We start from the raw sequence: 21,145 nt of genomic DNA, 5'->3' as shown, positions 1-21,145 counted from the left end.
CCAGGACAGGCCCTTCCTCCTGCCCAGCTGTGACCACGAGAGCCTGCCCAGGTAAGAAACTCCTGTTTATTCCCTTCCCAGTCACATAAATAACCCCAAAATGTCCCCAAAGTTATGTCCCAGAAACCATGAACATGAGGATCCTGTTACAAAGCTCAGCTTGGCAGAAAGCACAGCTCAGGTGGGGGTAGGGATGCTGTGCCAGGGCAGTGCCGTGGTCCTGCTGGCACCTGGGCTCCCAGAACTGCCCACCCAGCTCATCCCGGCTCTCTGTGACAGGGAGAGCCGGATCCTGCCGGGGTTTGCTGGGGTTTGCTGCTTCCCTGGCTCTGCAGGGCTGAGCCGCCAGGGCAGGGGCCCGGCCCCATCCCGCGGCCGCGGCCGGGGCAGAGCGGGCAGGATGCTGGGGGCCAGGCAGGGGCAGGGCTGGCTCTGGGGACACACGGCACCGCAGGGGCTGCCAGGCCACGGCTCCCGGCTGCAATTCGCTGCTGACAGCCCGAGGCAGCCCCGAGTGTCCTGACAGGGGCATCTCTGCGTATCCTCACGCACGGCTTTGGGTGTGCAGGCGGCTCTTCCCCAGCTCAGCCTGCGCCGGCTCCGGGCTGCCCAGCGCTCCGGGGCAGGCCGAGGAGCGGAGCTTTCCCAATCCCGAGCTCCCGTGTCACAGCAAACCCCAGGAGATAAAAGCTGCCTCGGAGCGGCTCCCCAAAAACGAGCTGCGCTTGGCGCCTCTCAGTGCCGTGGGACGTTCTCGTCCATCCACTGGAGGTAGGCAGGGTTTCCCTGGTCGATCGGCAGGCTGATGATCTCGGGGATTTCAAAGGGATGGATGGATCTAAAGTGGAACCAGGCGCGGAGGAGGAGCGGAGTCAGCGCCAGCCCCGCAGGAAGCCGCGCTCCAGCCCTGCCCGCGCCCTCCCGCGCTTCAAAGCACCCGCAGCTCCTTTCTGCCACGTGGGAATTTTGCTTTGAGTTTGGGGTTTACCGCAGACTGCCGGGGGCTGGCCCCAAGCTGAGAGTGCTCCCCCCTCGGGAGCAGCAGGAAATCCTGCCAGGGAATGATAACCGGTGTGAGGAGGAGAATCCCTCCTCGAATCCAGCCCAGCAGTTGATATCTCTGCCACCTTTTCCTTTTTGTTGATGCCATCTCTGGGTTTTTCTGGCTTGCAAGATACAGGAAGAGCGCTTAACCCCCCCTGGCTGGGTCGGGGCTCAAGGAACCCCCAAAGCTGGAGCAGGAGGTGACAGCCTACCTTGGATGGGACACCCAGTGCTCCTGTGGAGCCAGAGCCTCACCTGACGTAGTTGGACAATTCCCCTATTTTGGACGTCCTTGTTTTCACCAACTGTGGAGAGTAAAAAACCAGAATAGACCCCAGGGGAGATGTGAAGGGATGGAGGGGTCCTGGTGTGCAGATCCATGGCCCCCACCCAGCACGGCCAGGGTGCGACAGGAGCTCTCCCAGGGCTCCTCCCCGGGGATGATCCCAAACCCAGCAGGTTGGTGCCACCCTCCCCAAACCTCCCTGCAGCCCCTTTCAGCTGGGGCCTTTGGCCACAGGGATTTTTGTCATGTAGGGAACGATCCCTTACCAGCAGTATTTCAGTGGATTCCTCCAGTTCCCCTTTCCAGAAATACCTGGATTTAAAAGAAAAGCAGCATCAGCAAATCCAGCTCTGCTGCAGCCCTGCCAACCCTCGGGTTCCTTTCCCTGCCTGGTGCTTTTTGCACGTGGCCATTTCTTTACAAAGTGGCTCAAGAAGCATTGCTGGCCCCAAAACTGCTGAGCACATGAGTGAGCACCCCAGCTTCATGGGGACAGGAGCCTCCTCCAGAGAGTTTGCCCAGGGGGACTGGCAGGGCAGACGGGCTGGGGTGTCCTGTGGCGGTGGCTCTGAGCGTGGCTGGAGGCTGAGCTTTCTTCCTCTCTCTCCCTGCAGGAGAGGAGCTGCACTTCTCATGAGTCAGATGTGACCTTTGAAAACATTTCCGCTGCCAGGAGCTGTCCTGATCTCATCTGCCTGCAGGGGAGGGCTCGGAGGCGTCGCGGTGTCTCCGGGCAGGCAGGGCAGGGATCCTGGAGCAGGATCCAGCTGGAGCTGCGGGAGCAGCTCTGCTCTGCCCCTCTGGGGATGTAGGAAGTGATGGATAAGGGAAGAAGGGCGGTACTGGGTGTGCCCTGGGGTGGGATCTGGGTGTTTCTGTGAGGAGAAGCTGGTTTGGGGCTTTGCTCTTGAGCCCCTCCAACAAGAGCAGTCCCTTTGCATGGACAGCTGAGGACACCTGCAGAGCAGGGCTGGGCCTGTTCCAAGGTCAAACCTGCTGTTCTTCCTGCCTGAAAAAGCTGCTTAATTTTGCAAAAGCCTTTTCTGGTCCCTATTTGGCTGCTTTTTAGAGTCTCTAATAACAGGCACCACGTCCTCAGGACCATAAACCCCAAATTGCTGGATGTCTGTGTAGCCAAGTAACCAATAAATGAACGAGCCCCATGGGCAGTCGGAGCATCTGTCCTCCTCAACCAGCTCCGAGCACAGTGAGACTCATCCCCACCATCTGCAACAACAAACACACCCAGCAGCCTTCTGGAAGCCAGGCCTGTGTCCATCCCTCCTTCCCTCCCTCCCTGCAGAGCCCAGGTTTGCCCCTCCCTTGGGCAATATCCAGCACTACTCACAGGGCTGAGCTCTTGGGCAGGATGCTCACGCAGGCAGCCAGCCTCCTGTCCATGATGGCCCTGGGGAGACAGGAGGGCACTCAGTGCCAGCCCAGCCACAGCTCACCCCCAGCCTTGGGGACATTCCCCTGGCAGCTTTGACATCGGAGACACTGAATTTTGGGTCACTTATTGCCCTGAGAAAACAGAGCCGAAGGTGAGCTTTGGCGGGGGATGTTTCAGATCAGGCGCTCCTGGCAGGGCTCTGGGACCCTCCCTGTGCTGAGGAGGGACTTTGGGGGTTGCTCCTGGCCTGGAGGACCCTGCCCAGTGCCAGCCCCCCACCAAGGCAGGGACTGAAATGTGGGACTGCAGAAACCCAGCCTGGGTTTGTCTGCCACTGTCCAGCTGTGCCCCTTCCTCCCAGAGCAGCCTAAATGTGCATCTTGAATTAAAAACATCAAGGTTTTTCATGCCAAAATATCCTAGAAATCTGAAGCCCAGATAGATTCCTTCCCTCAGGCTGCCTCCATGGGTTGAGGGCTGGTTTGTTATTGCAGAGCTGCTCAGGAAGGAGTAGCAATTCAGAGATTACAGAGCACTGAAGCAATCTCAGGGAGGATTTTTAGAAGAAAGGGGGCAAATGTTGTCTTTGGTGCCCAGAGCAGCATCTGGCCCTTCTCACTGAGGTGGCACCAGTGACCCCACCTTTGGTTTGCTTCAGCACTGGCTTGGGGGGACCATGGCAGGAGAGGAGAAGCTCCCCAGGAGGCTCAGGGCTGTTTGCTCCCACCATGTGCAGGCAGCTCCAGGCATTCAGCCCTCGTGGAGCATCTTGAGTTAATCTTTAGACCAACAAAGTGCAGCAGCACGAGCAGAGCCACCCCTGCTGTGCCTGTCATGTCACACATGGCACAAATCAATTTGGATTTGCTGCCTGCAGCTTGCAGCTCCTTTAGCACAGGAACCTTTTGGTTTCAGTGCTCTGTCCCAATAAATTGAGATCTTGAGACCCTGAACTTTGTCCCAGCAAGCTGAACAGCAACAAGAGGCCACCAGGGGAACAGAGAACACTGTAAGAAGCTGAATGTGATCTGTGGAAAGTGTCTGCATAATACATGACAGCTTTGGGTTGGGTACTTAATTGTGTGTTCCTTTGCCCTGAAGTGAGACAGATGAAATATTAATAAGCACAAAAGCAAAGAAAATGATAAACACAAATCGAAGGCAGCAGTGGGGGCTGGTGGGGTGCTGGGCAAGTTGGGTGAGGTGCAGTGACCACACCACTCAGCCAAGGGGGTCAGCTCCTCCCAGGACAGGCAAGAAGGTCTTGAGATGCTGAATTCTACCTGCAGCTCTTCTGCCTTCCCAAAGCTTGAACCCCTTTTCCTTAAACCACTGGAAAATTTCCTTGCAGACTGATCCATCTGAGTGAGGGCTCCACTGAGCAGTGCAAAGGAAGAATAACCACAGGAAAAGGAGTGGGGGAAAATGAGTGCAGAAGCCCTGTGTCATCCCCTGCAATCAGGGCTCATTGCTCCCAGGTCCAGAACAAAGGAATAATTACTCCACCAGTAAAACCACAACCAAAGTACACATATCTCAGCAAGGGGGAGTGATTTATCTCCTCTCCCTTCCCTGCAAGATGAGCAACAAAGAGTGGAATGCATTTGTAAATCTGTTGAGATGAGGCATTTTCAGGAACTGAGGCTCTTTTCACCAGGTACAGTTGCTCTTTTTTTTTTTTTTAGGAGACATCGAGCAGCACAAACATAATTCTATTTGAATTTCTTAATACAGTTGCAGTATTTAAGGTGACACAAACTCCCTTTCAGTTGCCTGTCAGTTCCTGGGCATGTCTGGGAGCCCTTTGCTGAGATGGAGGGGTTTTGGCAGCAGCAGGGCAGCAGGAAAACAGCACAGGAGGTGTTGCAGGAAACTTCACAGTCCATCATAAACACTTTCCCAGTCAACACGGGTTCAGTTCTTTGAACAGACCATCCATTGAGTCAGGGACTGACAGATGTGTGAAAAGAACTCTGCATGCAAAATATCACCCAAAGTCTTTCATATATTAAAACAGAAGAAGGAGAAAAAGGAGGAAAAGCCCTCATTCCCTGAAGTTTGCCTGGTGAGCAGAGTGGTACCTCAGAAGTGTTTGTTGTGGACCCTTTTTCCTTTATTTTCATGTCAGAACACTGTGCTTTATCTCTCTCTATAAATATCCCTCCTGGCATTTTGCTGTCTGTGTCGTTCTAGAGAGGAATAAAGACTGTGGCAGATCAGAGAACATCAGGTTGGAGCTTAATCCATCTGAGAACCCAGAAATTCAGGGTCATGAAAATAGGTGTTGGAAATGCAAGGCACTAAAATACATTGAGAATTGCTTGCTGTTACCATGGCATTGACTCAGAGGCAAATGTCAGCTTTCCTTGGGACAGAGCAAGGGCTTGTGGCACAGAGCCAGTGCAAAGGAGCATTGCTGGGGTAAACCCCAGAATGGTTTGGGTTGGGAGGGACCCTAAATGTGACTCCCTGCCATGGCAGGGACCCCTTCCTCTGTCCCAGCTGCTCCAAGCCCCAATGCCCAACCTGGCCTGGGATGGGCACCCTGTGTGAATTGCCAAGGCCAGAGGCACGAGGAGGAGAAATTCAGCTTTGTTGCAGCCCCCGAGCAGCCCGGCAGGGGCGGCGGGGCCGTACCTGGCGATGTCCCTGGCGATGTGCTCGTTGAGGCAGGTGACAAAGGCCACGGAGTGTGTCCCTGGGACGGAGCTGCCCGTGACAGCCGAGTGCAGCTGCAGAGCCAGGCCCCGGAGCAGGGGGTGCAGGAGCAGCAGCAGCAGCGTCAGCACCTCGGAGAGAACACCGGGGAGGTGGGAGGTGAAGTTCTGTGCTTGGGAAAACAGCTTAGCATTGTCTGGGGCTGGAGGGACATCCCTCAGCACCAGGTAAATTGAATTAAGGTGAGAGTGCTCAGGTGAGTGCATTAAGGTGAGTGCTCAGGTGAGGGCTCCTAGGGGGATTTATTCCCCTCCAAGAGGGCCAATCTCATGCTCAGGGCAGGAGAGGGGCACTTTTGAGGCTGTGGGAGGTCACCCCCAGACTAATGGGGGCTCCAGACCCCACCCCAGCAGCCAGGACTGGCTTTCTGCAGAAGAATAAGGAGGTAAGATGTGGAATGTGTTGGTTTCTAGTGCAAAAAAGAGCAAGAAGGGAATGGTTCCCAGAGCAGCACATCTGTCCTGCTCAGGACACATCTGCAGCCATCCTTCAGCCGTGTGCCAGGGGGGAGCTGTGTCCATCCCTCTGGGAAATGGGGGGACAGGACCCTCTGCTCCCTGGGATGTGGGCAGGGGAAGAGGATTTGGTCATGGGAAACAGGTTTGGTGCCAGGAGCTGGGGAATCCCCACCCTGCCCTGTCAGGTTATTCTCCTCTGCCGCCCACCCAGACCATGCCCCAGCCTCTCAGCCCGACTGCAAGGCTTTAAATTCATCTCCTCTGAGCTAGAAGCAGCGAGTCAGGATCCTGTGGGGCACAGAAAGCTCAGTGTGCACAGCCCAGCCCTGCAGGGCTGCACCAGCACCAAGGCTCTGCCCACAGCAGCAACAAGTGGGGTTTGCTGTGCAGGAGCTGCTGCTCACGTGCCACCAACAGCCTCCCAAAAATATATCATCATCATCATCATCCCAGCAGGGGTGCTGAGGGAATGGGGAGGTTAATTTGCAGCGCTGAGGAGCAGCTGAAGGATGGTGCCATTCTGGGCTGCAGCGCCTTCCCTTTGTCTTTTGTTTTGTTTTTGACATAAACAGCATCTGGCCCTGGTTCAGCTGCAGTGATTTAAAAAATGCTAAGAATATATTCCTTTCCCCCCCCCCTTATTTCCACCCTCCCTTGTCCTCTGAAAAACCTGCCATTACAGCACCACTGTAGAAATCTCTCCCTTTTTTTTTTTCTTTCTTTTTTTTTAAAAATTGAATTAAAAATCTCTCTTGTCACCACAAAGCCAGGAGCTCCTTCCTATTTGGAAAATGACTGATGTGCTGTATTGCTTGTCTCCTCTTTCCCAATCCATTTGAGAAAATATTCTTTATTACCACAAGACTTCTCTTCATAATTTTTAGAGCTCCTTCTGTGCTCCTTTTTTCCAACTAAGCCATTTACCAAATATTATACAACAAATCCCAGAAGATACTCAGTGAGTTACAAGCCAAACAGAGATGTGCTGGTGTACCTATTTTTCCAGATTAAAATGTAATCATGCTCCTTGCTCAGGGAAAAAAACAGACATCCAACCTGTTCAGCCTGATGATTATTAATCTTCTTGTAAGATGTGCATGTGATGAGGAAATCCCCAGGATCATTTGTGATTGAATATTAGTACGAACATGAACACTACCTTGGTTTTTTCTGGTGTTTCCCCCCTTTTTTTTTTCCAGAATAATTGTATTTGCCAAGGGATGGTGCAAAAAAAGGAATGAAACACCAGGATCCCTGTCCAAGAAACCAAATTATTGCCAAAATACTGAAGTGAACAAAACTGAAAACACCCCTGTGAGGATTTAAGAACTTCACTGAAAAGCACAAAATGCCAGTTTAGCGCAGGGAGACTCAGATTTCTGCAACACTTCCTCTGGCTTGGGTGAGCTATAAACAGCTTTAGGTTTAGAATCACCCAGCTAGGACTTTTTGCCTAGTTTTGATGAGATTCTGGTAAAAAACCCCAACTGAACAACACCACCTGAGCACAACTTGTGGCATTGCTGAGTCTAAAAAAAACTTGAAAATTCACTTCTCTCCCAGCAGATCCAGGGAATCCACCCCTCCTGCACGATGGTTCTGGGGAGAGGTTTGCTAACAGAAGCACAGACAGATATTTCCATGGCGTGGGTTGGTGTCTGTTGTGCTCCCCAGGGAGTGTCCCATGTCCTACAGCTCCATCCATCCCCGTGTCCATCCATCCATCCATCCATCCATCCCCTGTCTGTCTCATCCCTGTGTCCATCCCTTTGTCCGTCCATCCCCGTGTCTACCCCTGTGTCCATCCCCTGTGTCCGTCCACCTCCATGTCCGTCCATCTCCCTGTCCATCCCCGTGTCTGTCCGTCCCCGTGTCCGTCCCTGTGTCCATCCATCCCCGTGTCCATCCCCCTGTCCGTCCATCCCCGTGTCCGTCCATCCCCGTGTCCATCCGTCCCCGTGTCCGTTCATCCCAGTGTCCGTCCCCGTGTCCATCCATCCCCGTATCTATCCCCCGTGTCCATGCCCGTGTCCGTCCATCCCCATGTCCGTCCATCTTCGTGTCTCTCCATCCCCGTGTCCATCCATCCCCGTATCTATCCCCCTGTCCGTCCATCCCCGTGTCCGTCCGTCCCGGTGTCCGTCCCGGTGTCGGCCCGTCCCGCCGCACTCACCAGCAGCGCGGTGCCGCGGCCGGGCCGGGGGCAGCCCTGTGCGGCGGGGGGCAGCGGGCAGCGCTGCCTCAGCCCCTCCATGCCCGGCGGCCCCTCCACCTGCTGTGCCCGAGCCGGGAGCGCTGCCCGGACAGCGGCACTGGCTCCTCCTCCTCCTCCTCCTGCTGCTGTCCTTCCTCCCCGCCCGGGGCCCGCCCGCTGCGGGACCGGCCAGCGCCGTGTCCCCTCCTGCCCCCGCCCGGCACGAACATCGGGGCTGGGCACCCCGAAGGGGGCTCAGACCCCGAGCTGGTGCCAAAGTTTCCAGGCTGTTCCTCCCGGGCCAGCCCCGGAGCCCTCCCGGTGCTCTGAGACACGCTGACCTCATTCATCACCTTTGCTTCCATTTCCCTGTCTAGAAAAGTGTTATTTCCTCAGATTTTCTCTGTTTGGGGCTTTTCGGATAGAAACCGCCGGGCGGGGGCTGTACCCAAAATCTCCCGGGAGGGACGCGGGGCAGAGCCGAGCGCTGTTTGTCCCACGCTGGAACTTTATTGTCCCCCGTGTAACTTTTCACTGTCCCCTGCCTGTGCCAGAATTCACTCCTCACCAGCCTGCAGGACCCGCCTGCCCGTCACGGATTTATTTGGGGGATGGCATCCCGCGCAGGGCGGCAAAAGCAAAGTTACGGGAGTTATCGGGACCACGCCCCTTTCATTACAGGAACCGCGCCTCCGTCATTAGCGAGACAACGCCCCTTCATCATCGAGACCACGCCTCCTTCATTACGGGGACCACACCCCTCCCTTCTCGGGACCACACCCTCATTACCGGGACCACGCCCTCATTACCGGGACCACGCCCTGCAGTACCGGGACCACGCCCCTTATTACCGGGAGCACACTATCTTCATTACCGGGACCACGCCCTTCATTACCGGGACCACGCCCTTCATTACCGGGACCGCGCCTCTTCGTTACCGGGACCACGCCTCCTTCATTACCGAGACCGCGCCCCTTCAGTACCTGGACCACGCCCCCTTCATTATCGGGACCACGCCCCTTCCACGCACAGCCAATGGGGTGGAGGCGGGGGGCGTGGCGCGCCGACATTTTGTTTACATTTTGTCAGACGCAAAGGGCGCCCTTGGCAACGGCGCGGCGGTTGCTATGGGCGATCGGAGTTCTCGCGATATTTCCGCCCTGCGGTTGCTCTGGGCGACGCGAGTTCTCGCGAGACTCCCGGGAGATGGCGGAGGCGGCGGCGGCCAAGATGGCGGAGGCGGCGGCGGAGCTGCTGGAGCGGGCGGCGCGGCGGGACGCGGCGCTGGAGGAGCTGCGGGCCCTGCGGGTCGCCGTGCAGGCCGTGCCGCTCCCCGCCCTCCGCTCCCGCCTCGGCGAGCACCACCTGAGGGCTCTCTTCGGCCTCCTCGCCGTCAATGACCGGTGAGCGAGCTCCGGCGCGGTGCCGCGGGCCTGCCCGGCCCCGCTGCTGTTCTCCCGGAGCGGGGCGGTCCTGCCGCCTCCCCGGTTCGTTCCCTGCCACTTTCGGGGCGGGAGGTGGCACAGCGGCGTCCCTCCGCTCAAGGGCTCGGTTTTCTCTCCGCCCTGCCCAGGGAACAGGTGTCCGCCTGTGTTTCCATCCTGGAGAGGCTCCTGCAGGCCCTGGACCCCCTTTACGTGATCCAGAACCTCAGGGAAGAGCTGCAGAAGGGCCTTTTCCACCCCGATGACTCTGTGAAGATCCTCACCATGTCCCAGGTACAGGAGGAGGGGACAGAGCTCTGCGTTAGTCCCCATCTGCTCTTTCCTGCCTCTGTGATAAAAGCAGGAATTGTGTCCTACACTTGTGTCATTTGGGATAATTACTGTGCACTGTATATAATGTCTTATGGTATGTCAATAATAATGTCCAAAACTATGTCCTGACAAAAGCAGGTTGTGAATAAAACTTTTGCCATGTGTCTTGGTTAAATCTTTCCAGACCAGCAGGTGATGGAAGAATGAAAAGCAGCAAAAATTTGATACTGAGGATACTTTACACTGTTATGGGAACACCAAACAGGCTGTGGGAGCTCGACGCTTGCTGCATTGATTTAAAAGAAAATGTGGGACGTTGTGGTTTGGGTGGATTTCTAGAAGTTCAGCTAAGAGCAGCTGCTCAGGTGTTGTCCAGTTGAGTTTTGATCCAAAAAAAATTGTGACTCTGGTTTCTGTTCAGCTGCTCCAGTGCTTGAGTATCCTTACAGTGGGAAAGAATTTGCCCTAATGTTATTTTCTGTGTCTCTGTGGTCAGGTTGGGAGGATTGTTGAGGACTCAGCTGCTGTCCCAGAGATTCTGCACAGCCCCGAGCTGTTACAGCAAATCATAAACTGCATTGGTGAGGAGAAAATAGCAGTGGCCAAAGAGGTAAAAGTGCCTTTATTGTCCCATTCCTCTGCCAGCTGAGGTGCTTGGGTGGCAATAATAGTGAGCTCTCATCAGTGAAAAGTGAATTAGAATTGAAATTAATTGTATAGCTGTGTTAAATTAATAAAGAACTAAAACCTGATAATCTCGGATTTTCTTCTCTGTGTGATTGGTTCCTTTTTAATAATGTGAAAACCACCAATCACTTGTCTTTAAAATTTTAAAAGTTTAATAGTAATAAAATGGTTATAAAAATAGTAATACAATTAGAGTAATAATAATTTGGACAATTTGGATTAGGACAGTAGAAACAAAGAGTTACGGACAGTCCGGGTACCTTTTCTGGGCAGCACAAGCCTGAAAAAGGACCGAAGTTAACAGAGGATTAACCCCTAAATGCAACAGCCTGTTGCTTATTCATTCAGCTCATCCATGATGCATGAATTCCATTCAAACTCAGGATTCTGTCTGGGCAGTGTCAGCTTCTTCCTCTGAATCCTGACTGCGCCCTCGAGGCGGGAAGAAGTTCAAATTCTCTTTCTCTGAAAGGTTGAGGTGTCCTGTGGCTGCTGTCTGGTGCAAGTCCTTTCTTTAAAACAAGTGTCCTACACAGCACAGTTTCTATTTTAACATTTTGTTATAACCTAAAACTAGATTTACCACACTTCTCAAGAGAGCATTAATCCAGCATCACTTTCTAACACAACACATGTAATATTCATTTGAATATTTGTGCAAAGCCAATCATGAAACACGCATTTTTCACAGTAACAAGCTCCTGTTTTTGCTTGCAGGCCATCAAGTCTCTGTCGAGGATAGCCCAGAGCCAGGAGGGGCTGGAGGCCCTGTTTGGGAGCAGCTTGCTGGGTGACCTGAGGAGGGTGATGGCCACCAGTGACATCGTTCGCTACAGGGTCTATGAGGTACAGGCACCCCTGCTCTCAGCCTGGCTTTGGTGGCTTTTACACGAGTGTTTCTCACTGCTTTACCCACTTTCATTCATGCCTGTGTTGTACCAAAACTAGAAAGGAGTAGGGAGATTGCAGCAGTGGGGGCTCTCATGATGTCATAACTTCTCTTTCCCGTTTTTTGGTGCAAAAGAGTGAATTGCTGTTCATTTTCTAGCTTGTGGTGCCTAAGGCATTGGAAGGGCTACACAGAATCACTAAAGGTGCCAGGAAGTGTTTGTTTCTCTGAAAATAAAAGTAAAATAGTTAACTGTAACCTCTTGGCTTTTGGATGTGAAGTGCTGCTAAAAGTTTTGGAGAGATGCCAGCTGTCAGTCTAGAGATGTTTGGCAAAGGAGGGATGACATAATTTAAACAGTCTAGAGCTTAATGGGGATAGCACAGGAAGAGCTGATTGTGACTAGAGATCAAACACATGTGCTGTAAACTTGGAACTCCTTATGAAGTTGCTTCAGGCAGACATTGGGGTTAATGATAAAAATATGATCAATTCCATACTTAATATATGTAAGGTTAATTATCACAGAAGATGTATTTGGCTGTTGCTCTGAATTATTGTAATGTTTTATAAACTGTCCTTTTTGCTTTTGTTTAGTTAATTGTGGAGATATCATCAGTGTCAGCAGAGTCTCTGAATTACTGTGCCAGCAGTGGGTTAATCCCTGAGTTAATTGGGGAGCTGACTGGAGAGGATGTGCTGGTCAGGTACGACATTCCCACCATTGTTAAAACTCTAACAAAGGTATTTGGGTGTGTTTCTTGTAAAAAGAAAATCTCTGTACCTGCCTCTTCTTAAACTGTCTTGGGTGTCAAATACTTCATAGCTTAATGGAGCGATAATTACCATTTGTGGCTGCAGTAGAAACATTTCAAGCTCGTTCCCAAATCTGAAGAGCTGAATGAACTGAACAGTTGGGATCATTTAGGTTTCTTTGCTAGGATTGTGTCTTATGGGTGTGATTTCTTTTGGTTAATCACCGAGTGCTTCAAGCCCTGAAACAAACCAAAATCCCTGGTGTGTTGCAGGGCCACGTGCATCGAGATGGTGACGGCGCTGGCCCACAGCCCCCAGGGCCGGCAGTACCTGGCCCAGCAGGGAGTCATCGACAGGATCTCCAACATCATCCTGGGGGCACAGTCAGACCCCTTCTCCAGCTTCTACCTGCCAGGTGCCACCATGCATTCCTCCTTTCCAGGCTTTGCTGCTTGCTGTGGTGCTGGGTGAATTGGCAGCGCTGCCCAGCCTCTCTGCTGAAAGCTCTGGGGAAATTTTCAGTATTGGATTGGATATGTAAAATATTGGATATTTAAAAATACTGGAGAACAGTCTGAAGGATGTTCCTCAGTAAGATCTGGGCAGGCTGTGCTGTAGCTTTAAAGTTTGTGTTATTGTAGCCTTTTTTAAGCGTACAAACATCAAGAATTAAGCAACAGTCAAAATATTTGGCTTGTTGCTTAGTTCTGTCTTTATTTTGAGCTTTTTACCAACACTGTTCAGCCTTAATAGCACATGTTTGGAACAAATCAGTCTCACGTTAATGTACATTTAATTTTGCCGTTGCTGAAGTTGCTGTTCTTCCACTCAATGCTTTTTTTGGTCTTGTTTTCTCAGGATTTGTTAAATTTTTTGGCAATCTGGCTGTTGTGGACAGTCCCCAGCAGATCTGTGAGCGCTACCCTGTCTTTATGGAAAAAGTCTTTGAAATGGCAGAAAGTCAGGATCCAACCATGATTGGAGTGGCTGTGGACACACTGGGAATCCTGGGATCAAATGTGGAAGGCAAACAGGTTTTACAGAAAACCAGTCAGTATCTTCTTTTTTAAATAATACTTTATAATATAAGAGTGAATTGGTTTGGGGTGATACAGAAAGGAATTGAAAAATATATTCACTTATCTAATGAATAAATTTATAATGTAACTGGTGGGTAACAATATTCCTGGAGAGATCTGGCTGAATTAATTAAAAGCACTTTGTTTTTGTTTTGAAAGGAAGTAGATTTCAAAATCTCTTAAGCAGAATAGGGCACCAGGCCAAGAATGCCCCCACTGAGTTGCGGCTTCGGTGCTTGGATGCCATTTCATCCCTGCTTTACTTGCCTGTAAGTTGGGCTTTTTGTCTTTGGTTTTTCTTTAAATCTCCAAGAATGAAATCATTACACACCTGAGTAACTGTGAGAGACATTTTGCAGCTTCTGTGTTGGGTGGCAGTGGTGCTTTCAGTGTTCTGAGTCATTGATTTACTGTTTTGAAATTCCTTGATTGGTTTGAAAGGTTTGGGTTTGTTTGTAAGGTGCCAGGTATTCTGAAATGTTAATAAAAGATGAAGTCAAGACTTCATTGATGAGGGAATGAGAGTAAGCAGGTTCATATCCTTCTGCTCAGAGGAAAAGGGGCAAACTGCTCCAGTCCCTGTGGTCTTTGGATCCAGGGATCTGGGTTAAGAGTGTAGCTCGAAAGGGGTGATTAAACCATTTGAACACATCCCAAAGACCTGAAAGCTTTTCATGATCCTAATCAAACTCTCATTTTTGTGATTTATTCAGCCAGAGCAGCAGACAGAAGACCTTTTAAGAATGACTGAATCCTGGTTCACATCCTTGTCCAGCCAGCCCCTGGAGCTGTTCAGGAGCATCAGCACTCAGCCATTCCCTGATCTCCACTGTGGGGCCTTACGGGTGTTTACTGTGAGTGCTTTTGGTTTGGAACATTAGGGAGGGACTTGTGGTGCCATTCAGTCTCAGATTTATTTATTTCTTCAAAGTGAATACCACCAACTTCTAGTTGAAGCCCAGAAGTGGTCAGGAAAAGGCCTTTTTCCTCAGGCCCCGCTTGGCTTCCCCATTTAAATGATGCAGCAGACACATCATGTCTGTAATGCTAATTTTCTAATAAATTGGTGAGGGGGAGAAAAGGCAAGAGCTGTGCTCCAAGGTGCTGCTTCTCTAGCAGAGGCACTGCTGTGATAATTCCCTCAGAACTTTGAAGATAAGCACTGAGCTCTGCTTGTTCTCCAGTGTTTAACCCTGCTGCTTGATTTGAGTGGTAGTTTCTTATCTCATTTCATTTTTCCTATTCCTTGTCCCTGTACCAAACCCCCTACTGTGTAACTGCTTTTCTGGGGTTTTGAAATGTTTCCCCCACCTCTCACATCTTTTGTCTTCCTGTTCAGGCCATTGCAAATCAACCATGGGCCCAGAAGCTGATGCTGAACAGCCCGGGCTTTGTGGAGTACGTTGTGGACAGATCTGTGGAGCCTGACAAAGCTTCAAAGGATGCTAAATACGAACTGGTGAAGGCCCTGGTGAACTCCAAAACCATTGCAGAGATCTTTGGCAATCAGTACTACCTGAGGCTCAGGGCTTACCTGCTCGAGGGCCCCTACTATGTTAAAGCAGCTTCTACTACAGCTGTGGAGGGAGCAGAATAATGTCCTTGCTGTCCCCCTCTTGCAGAACACAGTCCTGGCACAGGTGTTGAGGTACAAGGTGTAAAAACTCTCCACACTGGAGGTTGTCTCTTTAAAGGAATGTGAAAATATTTTCACTCTATTTGAAATGAGTCAGGAGAGCAAGTTAAAGGTTGTCTGATATTTTCCCCCTAAAATGTCATGGCAGAAGTTCCCTGTGTGCTTCATGAGGCAGGTAACCCAGGTGAGCACTTAGCAGCTGCTGGCTGTGTTTTATTTGGCAGAATTTATCAGTGTTTGTTTAAATTGTTCTTGGGTCTGGAGTTTCTGTTGTGTTTTCTCAGTAGGTTCAGTTAAAAACCACCAAAACACCTCAAGATTTGTAACCTCAGATGCTGCCATAATTTATATTCTTTTTTAATTCATTTTTTACCTGCCAGAGTTGGCACTTGCATGGAACACTCTGTTCTGTCAGAATCCTGTTGCTGAGTAATTGACGCTGTCCACATGAGGGAGTATGGACTGGATTCTCTTGTTTTCAACCTGCTGGATGTGAGTCTTGCTGGAATAAATAATCCTAAATATTGTTTACATTTTCTGCTGAGGATTAAAAAAAAAATGCTTTTAGCCCTTTTGAAAACAAATCAATGCACTTTGTAGGGATCAAACCCACCAGGGAGCTTTGTGTCCCTGGTTGGCTGTGCTGTGGGGTGGCAGCTCATTTTAGTGGCTGGAGCACTACAAGGCTACTTCAGAACCAAATCTTGAATTGTTTACACTATTTTTTAACAGAGATACAATTTTTTTTAAAGTGTTATTTAAAGAAATGTGGGATTTTAGTTACCCGAGTTAGATCATTTAAAGGGGTAAGAGCATGGAGCTCTTGTGTTGGAGTGAATGAAGTGGGAGTATGGAAATGTGGCATCTTAGGAAGTTGGAATCTTCTTTTGAAGATGTCAGAGCTGTGGGAGAGAATCGGGAGTGGCTGGGCACTCCATGACACAGGATGTGTCTTTGCCCATAAACAGAGACCTCAGAAAGTATTCTATCAAAGCCTTTTATTCTTTTTGTTGAGGGGGAGCAGAATGAAACATGAAATTAGTGCTTTGGGGCTTCTTTTAGTAATGTGTGACTGTGGGGAGTCCTGTCCCTGTGTCCCTGTGCTGCCAGGGGAAGCAGGAGGCTCCTGTCCTGCAGGAACTCTGACTTTGCCTGTCGTAGGTGGAGGTGCAGCTGGCATTGCCTGCCAGAAATTGCTGCCCAGGAGGGCTCAGAGGAGCTGGGGGAGATCCCTTAATGTTTGCTAAGCTGTCTAAATGCAGGTGAGGTGCCTTGTTGCCCAAGATGTCCCTGAGTTGTCATCCTGCATCTCAATGCTGCTGCTGTTACCCTAAATGTGCCCAATAAAGATCTGCCAGTGAGAAATGCACTGCAGTGTCTCATGAATGGAGAGAGCACAGGAGCGTCATGGATCCTGCATCCAGCAAACACTTTAAAGCACTAAAAAGGAAATAAAAGAGTGTAGAAGTCCTTAGCTTGCACTTGTTCTGAGCAGTTCAGCTCTGTTATTTTAGGTGGCTTTGTGTGCTGGTGGCTCTGGATGAGCCATACGCTGAAATGTCAGTAAAAGAAATCAATATATAAACCTGTTCTGCAATTCATGAGCCTCTTCCATGTGTGTTTTCAGCTGGTGCTTTTGAAGGCTACTCTGTGTGCTGAGTATTTAGCATCTGCTTTGCATGGTACATTTGCCAAAGACAATATTTTAGAATGTGCAGAGATGCCAAACAAGGGGATTTTTTTATGTATACACATATGCTTTATTTTGTTGAGCTTTGAGCTCAGTGTTGATTGATTAATTGATCACTTTCCCCCTATTACTCAGAGGCAGTTCCCTGCCCATGCTGTACATTGCCATATGGATTACATGCTGCTGCTGTATCTCATATAAATGACAATTTTGAAGTGTGTTGTTTTTGTCATCCCCCCTTAAAGTAACAGGTGGAAATAAGTGAGGAAAACCACAAAATGGAATGCTGGAGAATTGAGGTAACATGCTGAACATTTGGTTTAAAAAACAAAAAATCCCAAACCAAACCTTGTCATTTGATGGATGTTAACAAACAGCATTACTCGAGGAATTTCCATGATGGCTCAGTGTCTGTTCTTGTTGGAGCTGCTCTGTTTCTCTCACAACCAGCCTGCTCAGAAGCAGCTCCTTTTGTGGATGGAAAGCTTCCCCTTTGTTCCAGAATCCTTTGGAAGTAGGTGATGCCTCACTCACATAAAAACGGAGTTTTGAAGACTCAAAAGTCTGAAAAACCATGGGTATAGACAAGTCTGTTGGAATACCCTTTTTTACTTCCATGCATGCACTTTTAGAGAGGCAGAGGACATCCAGTTCTCCTCTGTCACACTGTAACTGAGAATTCATTTGCTGCTGAAGGGAAAAGAGCAAACTTTGGGAGGGCATCCTTTGTACTAAATGTTAACAGGATAACACAGCCAATGAAAGAAAATGCAGCCTCTTCTTGCAGAAGTTAAACATTAATTGACAAAATGGAGGAGCTCATTTTTTATCCTATCCAGGTTGAACTGTTTGAACTTATCAATGTAGGTCAGAACCTTGCAGGACACCAGGCTGTAGTAGGTTTCCAGTAAGGAACAATCCTCCCCATCGCTCGTTTCCTTCCAGTCCTTAAATAGCTCGTCCTCTCTCATGTCAGAAGAGGTGAAAATGAATTTATAGCAGCACGGGTTGTAGCTGATGTGCTTGTCCCCAGCGAAGCGGGAGCTGTGCCTGGCGGTGATGCCAGCTCTCTTGGCACAGATCCCTACGAAGGCAGCGGGGGGCAGTGCCAGTGGCACCTCCCTGGCAGCCACATAAACTTTGCGAGCCACGTCCTGGGAGATGAGGAAAGCGCTGCCGTGGCAGAAATCCGGGTAGAACTCCTCGGGGTACTGATGGAGGGGGACAAAGCCGGGGCTCTGCGGGTCCCTGTCGGGCACTCCGTGGTGAACCACCCTGCCCAGGTAGATGTCCTCCTGCTGGGTTAAGCTCAGCAGGTACCCAGCCAGGCTGGGAACGCCCACAAACACGTCCTGGGCTGTGTGAAGGATGAACCTGGCACGGGGGCAGAAGGTCACCGTCCACTCCACGGTCATCAGCACCTTCTGTGTCTGCGTCTGGGGGGAGTCGATGAAACTGCCCTCAATAATGTCTCGGTGCCTTTGAGCCTCCTCTTCCATCTCCAGCTGGGTGTCTGCTGAAGCTGCCTTTCCTACAGCAAACAGAGTCAGGACGCTGTAACCCCTGGAGCCCGTGGCATTGCCCCAGGTCTGCCTGATGGCGTTGCGCCTCGTTCTGTTCTCGGGGCTGCTGCGGACAACAATGAGCAGAAATATCTCTTGGTTGGAGCAAGTCGCTGCACTGCTGCTGCTGTAAGAGAGGTTGGCCTTCAGATGATCCAGATCCAGGTTTCTGGCCCTGTCCCTGATCTCCAGAGCCTTTGCATCGGTGTAAGACAGAGGCAGGGACTGCAGGAAATACTGCTCCAGTAGATCTGCCCCAAAGAGCAGCAGGTGGAAGAGCAGGACGTTGCAGAGGATGAAGCACCACTGGTGTGTGCGCAGCCTGCAGAGCGTCGCCTGGGGAGCAGGAACATGGACACTGCATTCTCTGCCTCTCAACCCAAAAGGCTTTCCCTTGTTTTACAATATAGCCATGCAAAGCAATCACAACTTTTAGATTATGGTCTTTGTGTTATTAGTGTGAGGCTTTTTTTCTCCTAGAAACTTAAGAAATCTGCGTGAGGCACAGTGAGATCCCAAACTGGGAAGGACGTTACCGTGTTGGAAGCTTCTCTGTGCATCCATGTGTGAAAATACTGAAGTATGACTTGCTATGAATAATTTTTGACTATTTTTAACCTGTTACTGAAGGCTTGAGGTGCCCCTTTATGTGTCCTTGAAGGACAGCTTGTGTTATTTGGCCTGACACTGCCCTATGAAAGCTGTCAGGGTTAGAATCCAGAGGGAAAGGCAGGGTTGGATGGGGCTTGGAGCAGCATGGGAAAGTGGAAGGTGTGGAAGGAGGTGGAATGAGATGATCTTTAGGGTCCCTTCCATCCCCAATCCTGTGAAAGCTGTAAGGGGCTGCAGCACTTACCTGCATGGTGCTGGGAGCTGTCCCTGCAGCAGGGGCTCTCTGGGCAGTGTCTCCTGGCTGTGGCTCTATCTGGGTCTGCAGGATCCAGTTACTGCCCAGTACCTGCAGCCTGTGGCTTCCACCTCACCTGCCTGGGCAGAGGAAAGGTGATCCCTGGGGCTGATCATATTGCAGGCACATAAAACACAAAGCTAACAGAACCCTGGCCTTTCCCTTCTTTAATTTCTGGCACTGAGGAATAAGTGAAGCAAACGCTGGGGCTCACTTGGTCAGAGGAATCCCTGGTACTGCTGAGTCTGTCCTTGACCTGCCAGTTTGCTGCTGGCCCTGGGGGTTGTGTTTTTCACAGCTGTGCCATTGTGGTGTTGGTCCCCCAGTCCGGGGCGGCTGCTGGGCACTCTGCATCTCCTGAGCTGGAGCTTTGGGCTGGGAACTTGTGGGTTTGCCTCGTGTGGGGGGGTGGAGGCCACCCCGAGGCCGTGGGTGCTGCTGGGCCAGGCTGGCTCCAGCCCTGGGGCTCTCCTGGGCTGGCTGTGCCTTGGGCTGCTGTTGTGTTGCTGTTGGCTCAGCCCTGGCTGTGCTGGAGCCACAGGGGCTGGGGAGCCACGGGGGCCTGGAAGTGCTGCAGGGGGAAGTGCCAAAGACACCACAAACAGGATGGAGCTGTCAGCAGGGAGGAGTTGGCTTTGGCAGTGGGGCTGGGGAGCACGGAGGGGAGAGGGGCTTGTGGGTCCCCAGCAGCGCCCTGGGAGGGCAGGGCAGGGTTGGGTGGTGGCAGTGCTGCTGTTTGAGGGGTGGGTTGGGGTGGCCAGCCTTGTGGGAACTCCAGCCTCCTTGGGAGAGCAGGGAGATCGTGGTTTCTTTTTAATTTTGAGATTTTTCAGAGGTCAGGGTGCGTTTCTGTTCTGCATCCTTGGGTGTAAGGAGAGCACAGCACTGCTCTGGTTTGTCTTGGCTGGACCATTGCAAGGCTCCCTGCAGCATCCTTAGGGCAGCCTGGATTAGCCCAATGTCCCAGGGACGTGGAGAAGAGCTTTGATTTCTGCCTTGAGGGGTCCAGGGTTAATCCCCAGCTCTGGCTGAGCTGCTCAGCTCTCCCAGCTGTGTTGATAGAGGGAACAGAGGAATTACAGAAGAAGCCAGGTTCCCAAAATCTGCTCACAGCTTAGAAGTGCATCTTACCCCACTGAAAAACCCCCTAACGCTCAGAGTGTGCAAGTCTCAGTGTGGATTTCTGCTTCAGGCTCTCCAAAAAGAGGGAAAACTTCCCCAAGGCTCGTGTGTCAGCTGGGCCACAGCTTCATGCAGCCCAGCCCCACACTCTGCAGTCCTCACAAAAAGTTGTGCTTTGAAGCTGGGTGAGCTGTCAGCACGGGAAGTGTCAGTTAAATGAGTGCCCTGAAATAAAAGGCTAATAAGGAAATTTTTTTGATGTACTATAATACAGCCCTGCAACTCCAGATACCCATTCTGGGAAAAAAAAGAATTCCTTCTTTGAAGATATTCTGTCTCCAGCTGAATCATTTAATTAGCAAATAAATACCAGAGTTTGAAACCTCTTACATTAAAAATTGAATATCTTTAGAATAATAAAATAATAGTAATAATGAGCCCCACGTGTGTATCATCCCTGGTGCAATTAGGCCCAGCGTGGTGCTGGCAGCGCTGCTGAAGCCATTCCTTTAGCACTGCTTTGTGGTGGCAGCAGCAACTTTGATACCAAATATATAAAATTAACACTTCCCAACCCCTGCCAGGGCACAGGCAGCTCTTGGATGTGGGTTTTTATTTATCCACAGAGCCTGGTGGAGTCCCACTGGGAGAAAGCTGAGGAGCAGCAAGGCAAGGACTGCTCCAGGGAGTTTGCCTGGGGGTGATCCCTCCATCACCTTTAGCCCCAGGTTTCAGGCCAACACAACACCAGCAGCTCATGTGTGACCTTACCTCCCTTTTCAGAAGGGTGAAGTGAAGCTTGTTTGGGGAAATCTTCAGTCCCAGGGAGATCCAAGAGTTTCCTGGAGAGGAGTGAGTTCAGGACCCTGGAATGGCTGCAGTCAGATCAGTGGGGATGGGAACACTGTTCCTACGGCTGCACTGAGACCCTGCACAATCCTGGGGGTGTAAATTAGGCAGTCAACCA

At 50.9% G+C, this 21,145-nt stretch overlaps 3 protein-coding genes across 4 annotated transcripts; 1 reads left to right on the top strand and 2 right to left on the bottom strand.

The window, feature by feature from the left end:
* Positions 1-60: 60 nt before the first annotated feature.
* On the bottom strand, positions 61-8,205 carry LOC311161666 (divalent-cation tolerance protein CutA-like). Of its 2 annotated transcripts, none has more exons than XM_084219433.1 (6): positions 8,073-8,205; positions 5,361-5,512; positions 2,679-2,738; positions 1,597-1,642; positions 1,300-1,349; positions 61-838 (listed from the first exon to the last, which is right to left on the bottom strand). In XM_084219433.1, the coding sequence occupies exons 1-6, from the start codon at positions 8,151-8,153 to the stop codon at positions 736-738; spliced, it is 492 nt and encodes a 163-aa protein (XP_084075559.1). In that variant the 5' UTR covers positions 8,154-8,205; the 3' UTR covers positions 61-735. The 2 variants fall into 2 exon arrangements, with proteins under 2 accessions (XP_084075559.1, XP_084075560.1); XM_084219434.1 differs by having other exon boundaries at positions 5,361-5,455; positions 8,073-8,194.
* A 1,094-nt stretch (positions 8,206-9,299) lies between these two features.
* On the top strand, positions 9,300-16,849 carry PSMD5 (proteasome 26S subunit, non-ATPase 5; the record flags this gene model as incomplete). The annotated part of the gene is made up of 10 exons (XM_084219786.1): positions 9,300-9,496; positions 9,667-9,811; positions 10,347-10,460; positions 11,255-11,383; positions 12,024-12,133; positions 12,455-12,597; positions 13,041-13,232; positions 13,421-13,530; positions 13,975-14,115; positions 14,601-16,849. 10 exons carry the CDS (start codon positions 9,300-9,302, stop codon positions 14,856-14,858), a joined length of 1,539 nt encoding a protein of 512 aa, XP_084075912.1. The 3' UTR covers positions 14,859-16,849.
* Positions 16,850-17,384: 535 nt separating this feature from the next.
* B3GALT9 (beta-1,3-galactosyltransferase 9) lies at positions 17,385-19,172 on the bottom strand (the record flags this gene model as incomplete). The annotated part of the gene is given in 3 exon segments (XM_084219859.1): positions 17,385-18,515; positions 18,517-18,542; positions 19,133-19,172. Coding segments are annotated over 3 exon segments (1,197 nt in total).
* Positions 19,173-21,145: the final 1,973 nt, after the last annotated feature.

Source organism: Fringilla coelebs, assembly GCF_963513975.1.
Source record: "Fringilla coelebs genome assembly, chromosome: 21".
Taxonomy (NCBI): Eukaryota; Metazoa; Chordata; class Aves; order Passeriformes; family Fringillidae; genus Fringilla; species Fringilla coelebs.
This window is presented reverse-complemented; position numbering and strand designations above follow the sequence as displayed.

Coding starts and splice junctions, on each gene's coding strand:
- LOC311161666 (XM_084219433.1), bottom strand. CDS start 8,153: ATGGAGGGGCTGAGGCAGCGCTGCCCGCTGCCCCCCGCCGCACAGGGC. Junction 5,513..8,072: donor GCCGCGGCACCGCGCTGCTG/GTGAGTGCGGCG, acceptor GTTCTCTCCGAG/GTGCTGACGCTGCTGCTGCT. Junction 1,350..1,596: donor AATCCACTGAAATACTGCTG/GTAAGGGATCGT, acceptor TACTCTCCACAG/TTGGTGAAAACAAGGACGTC.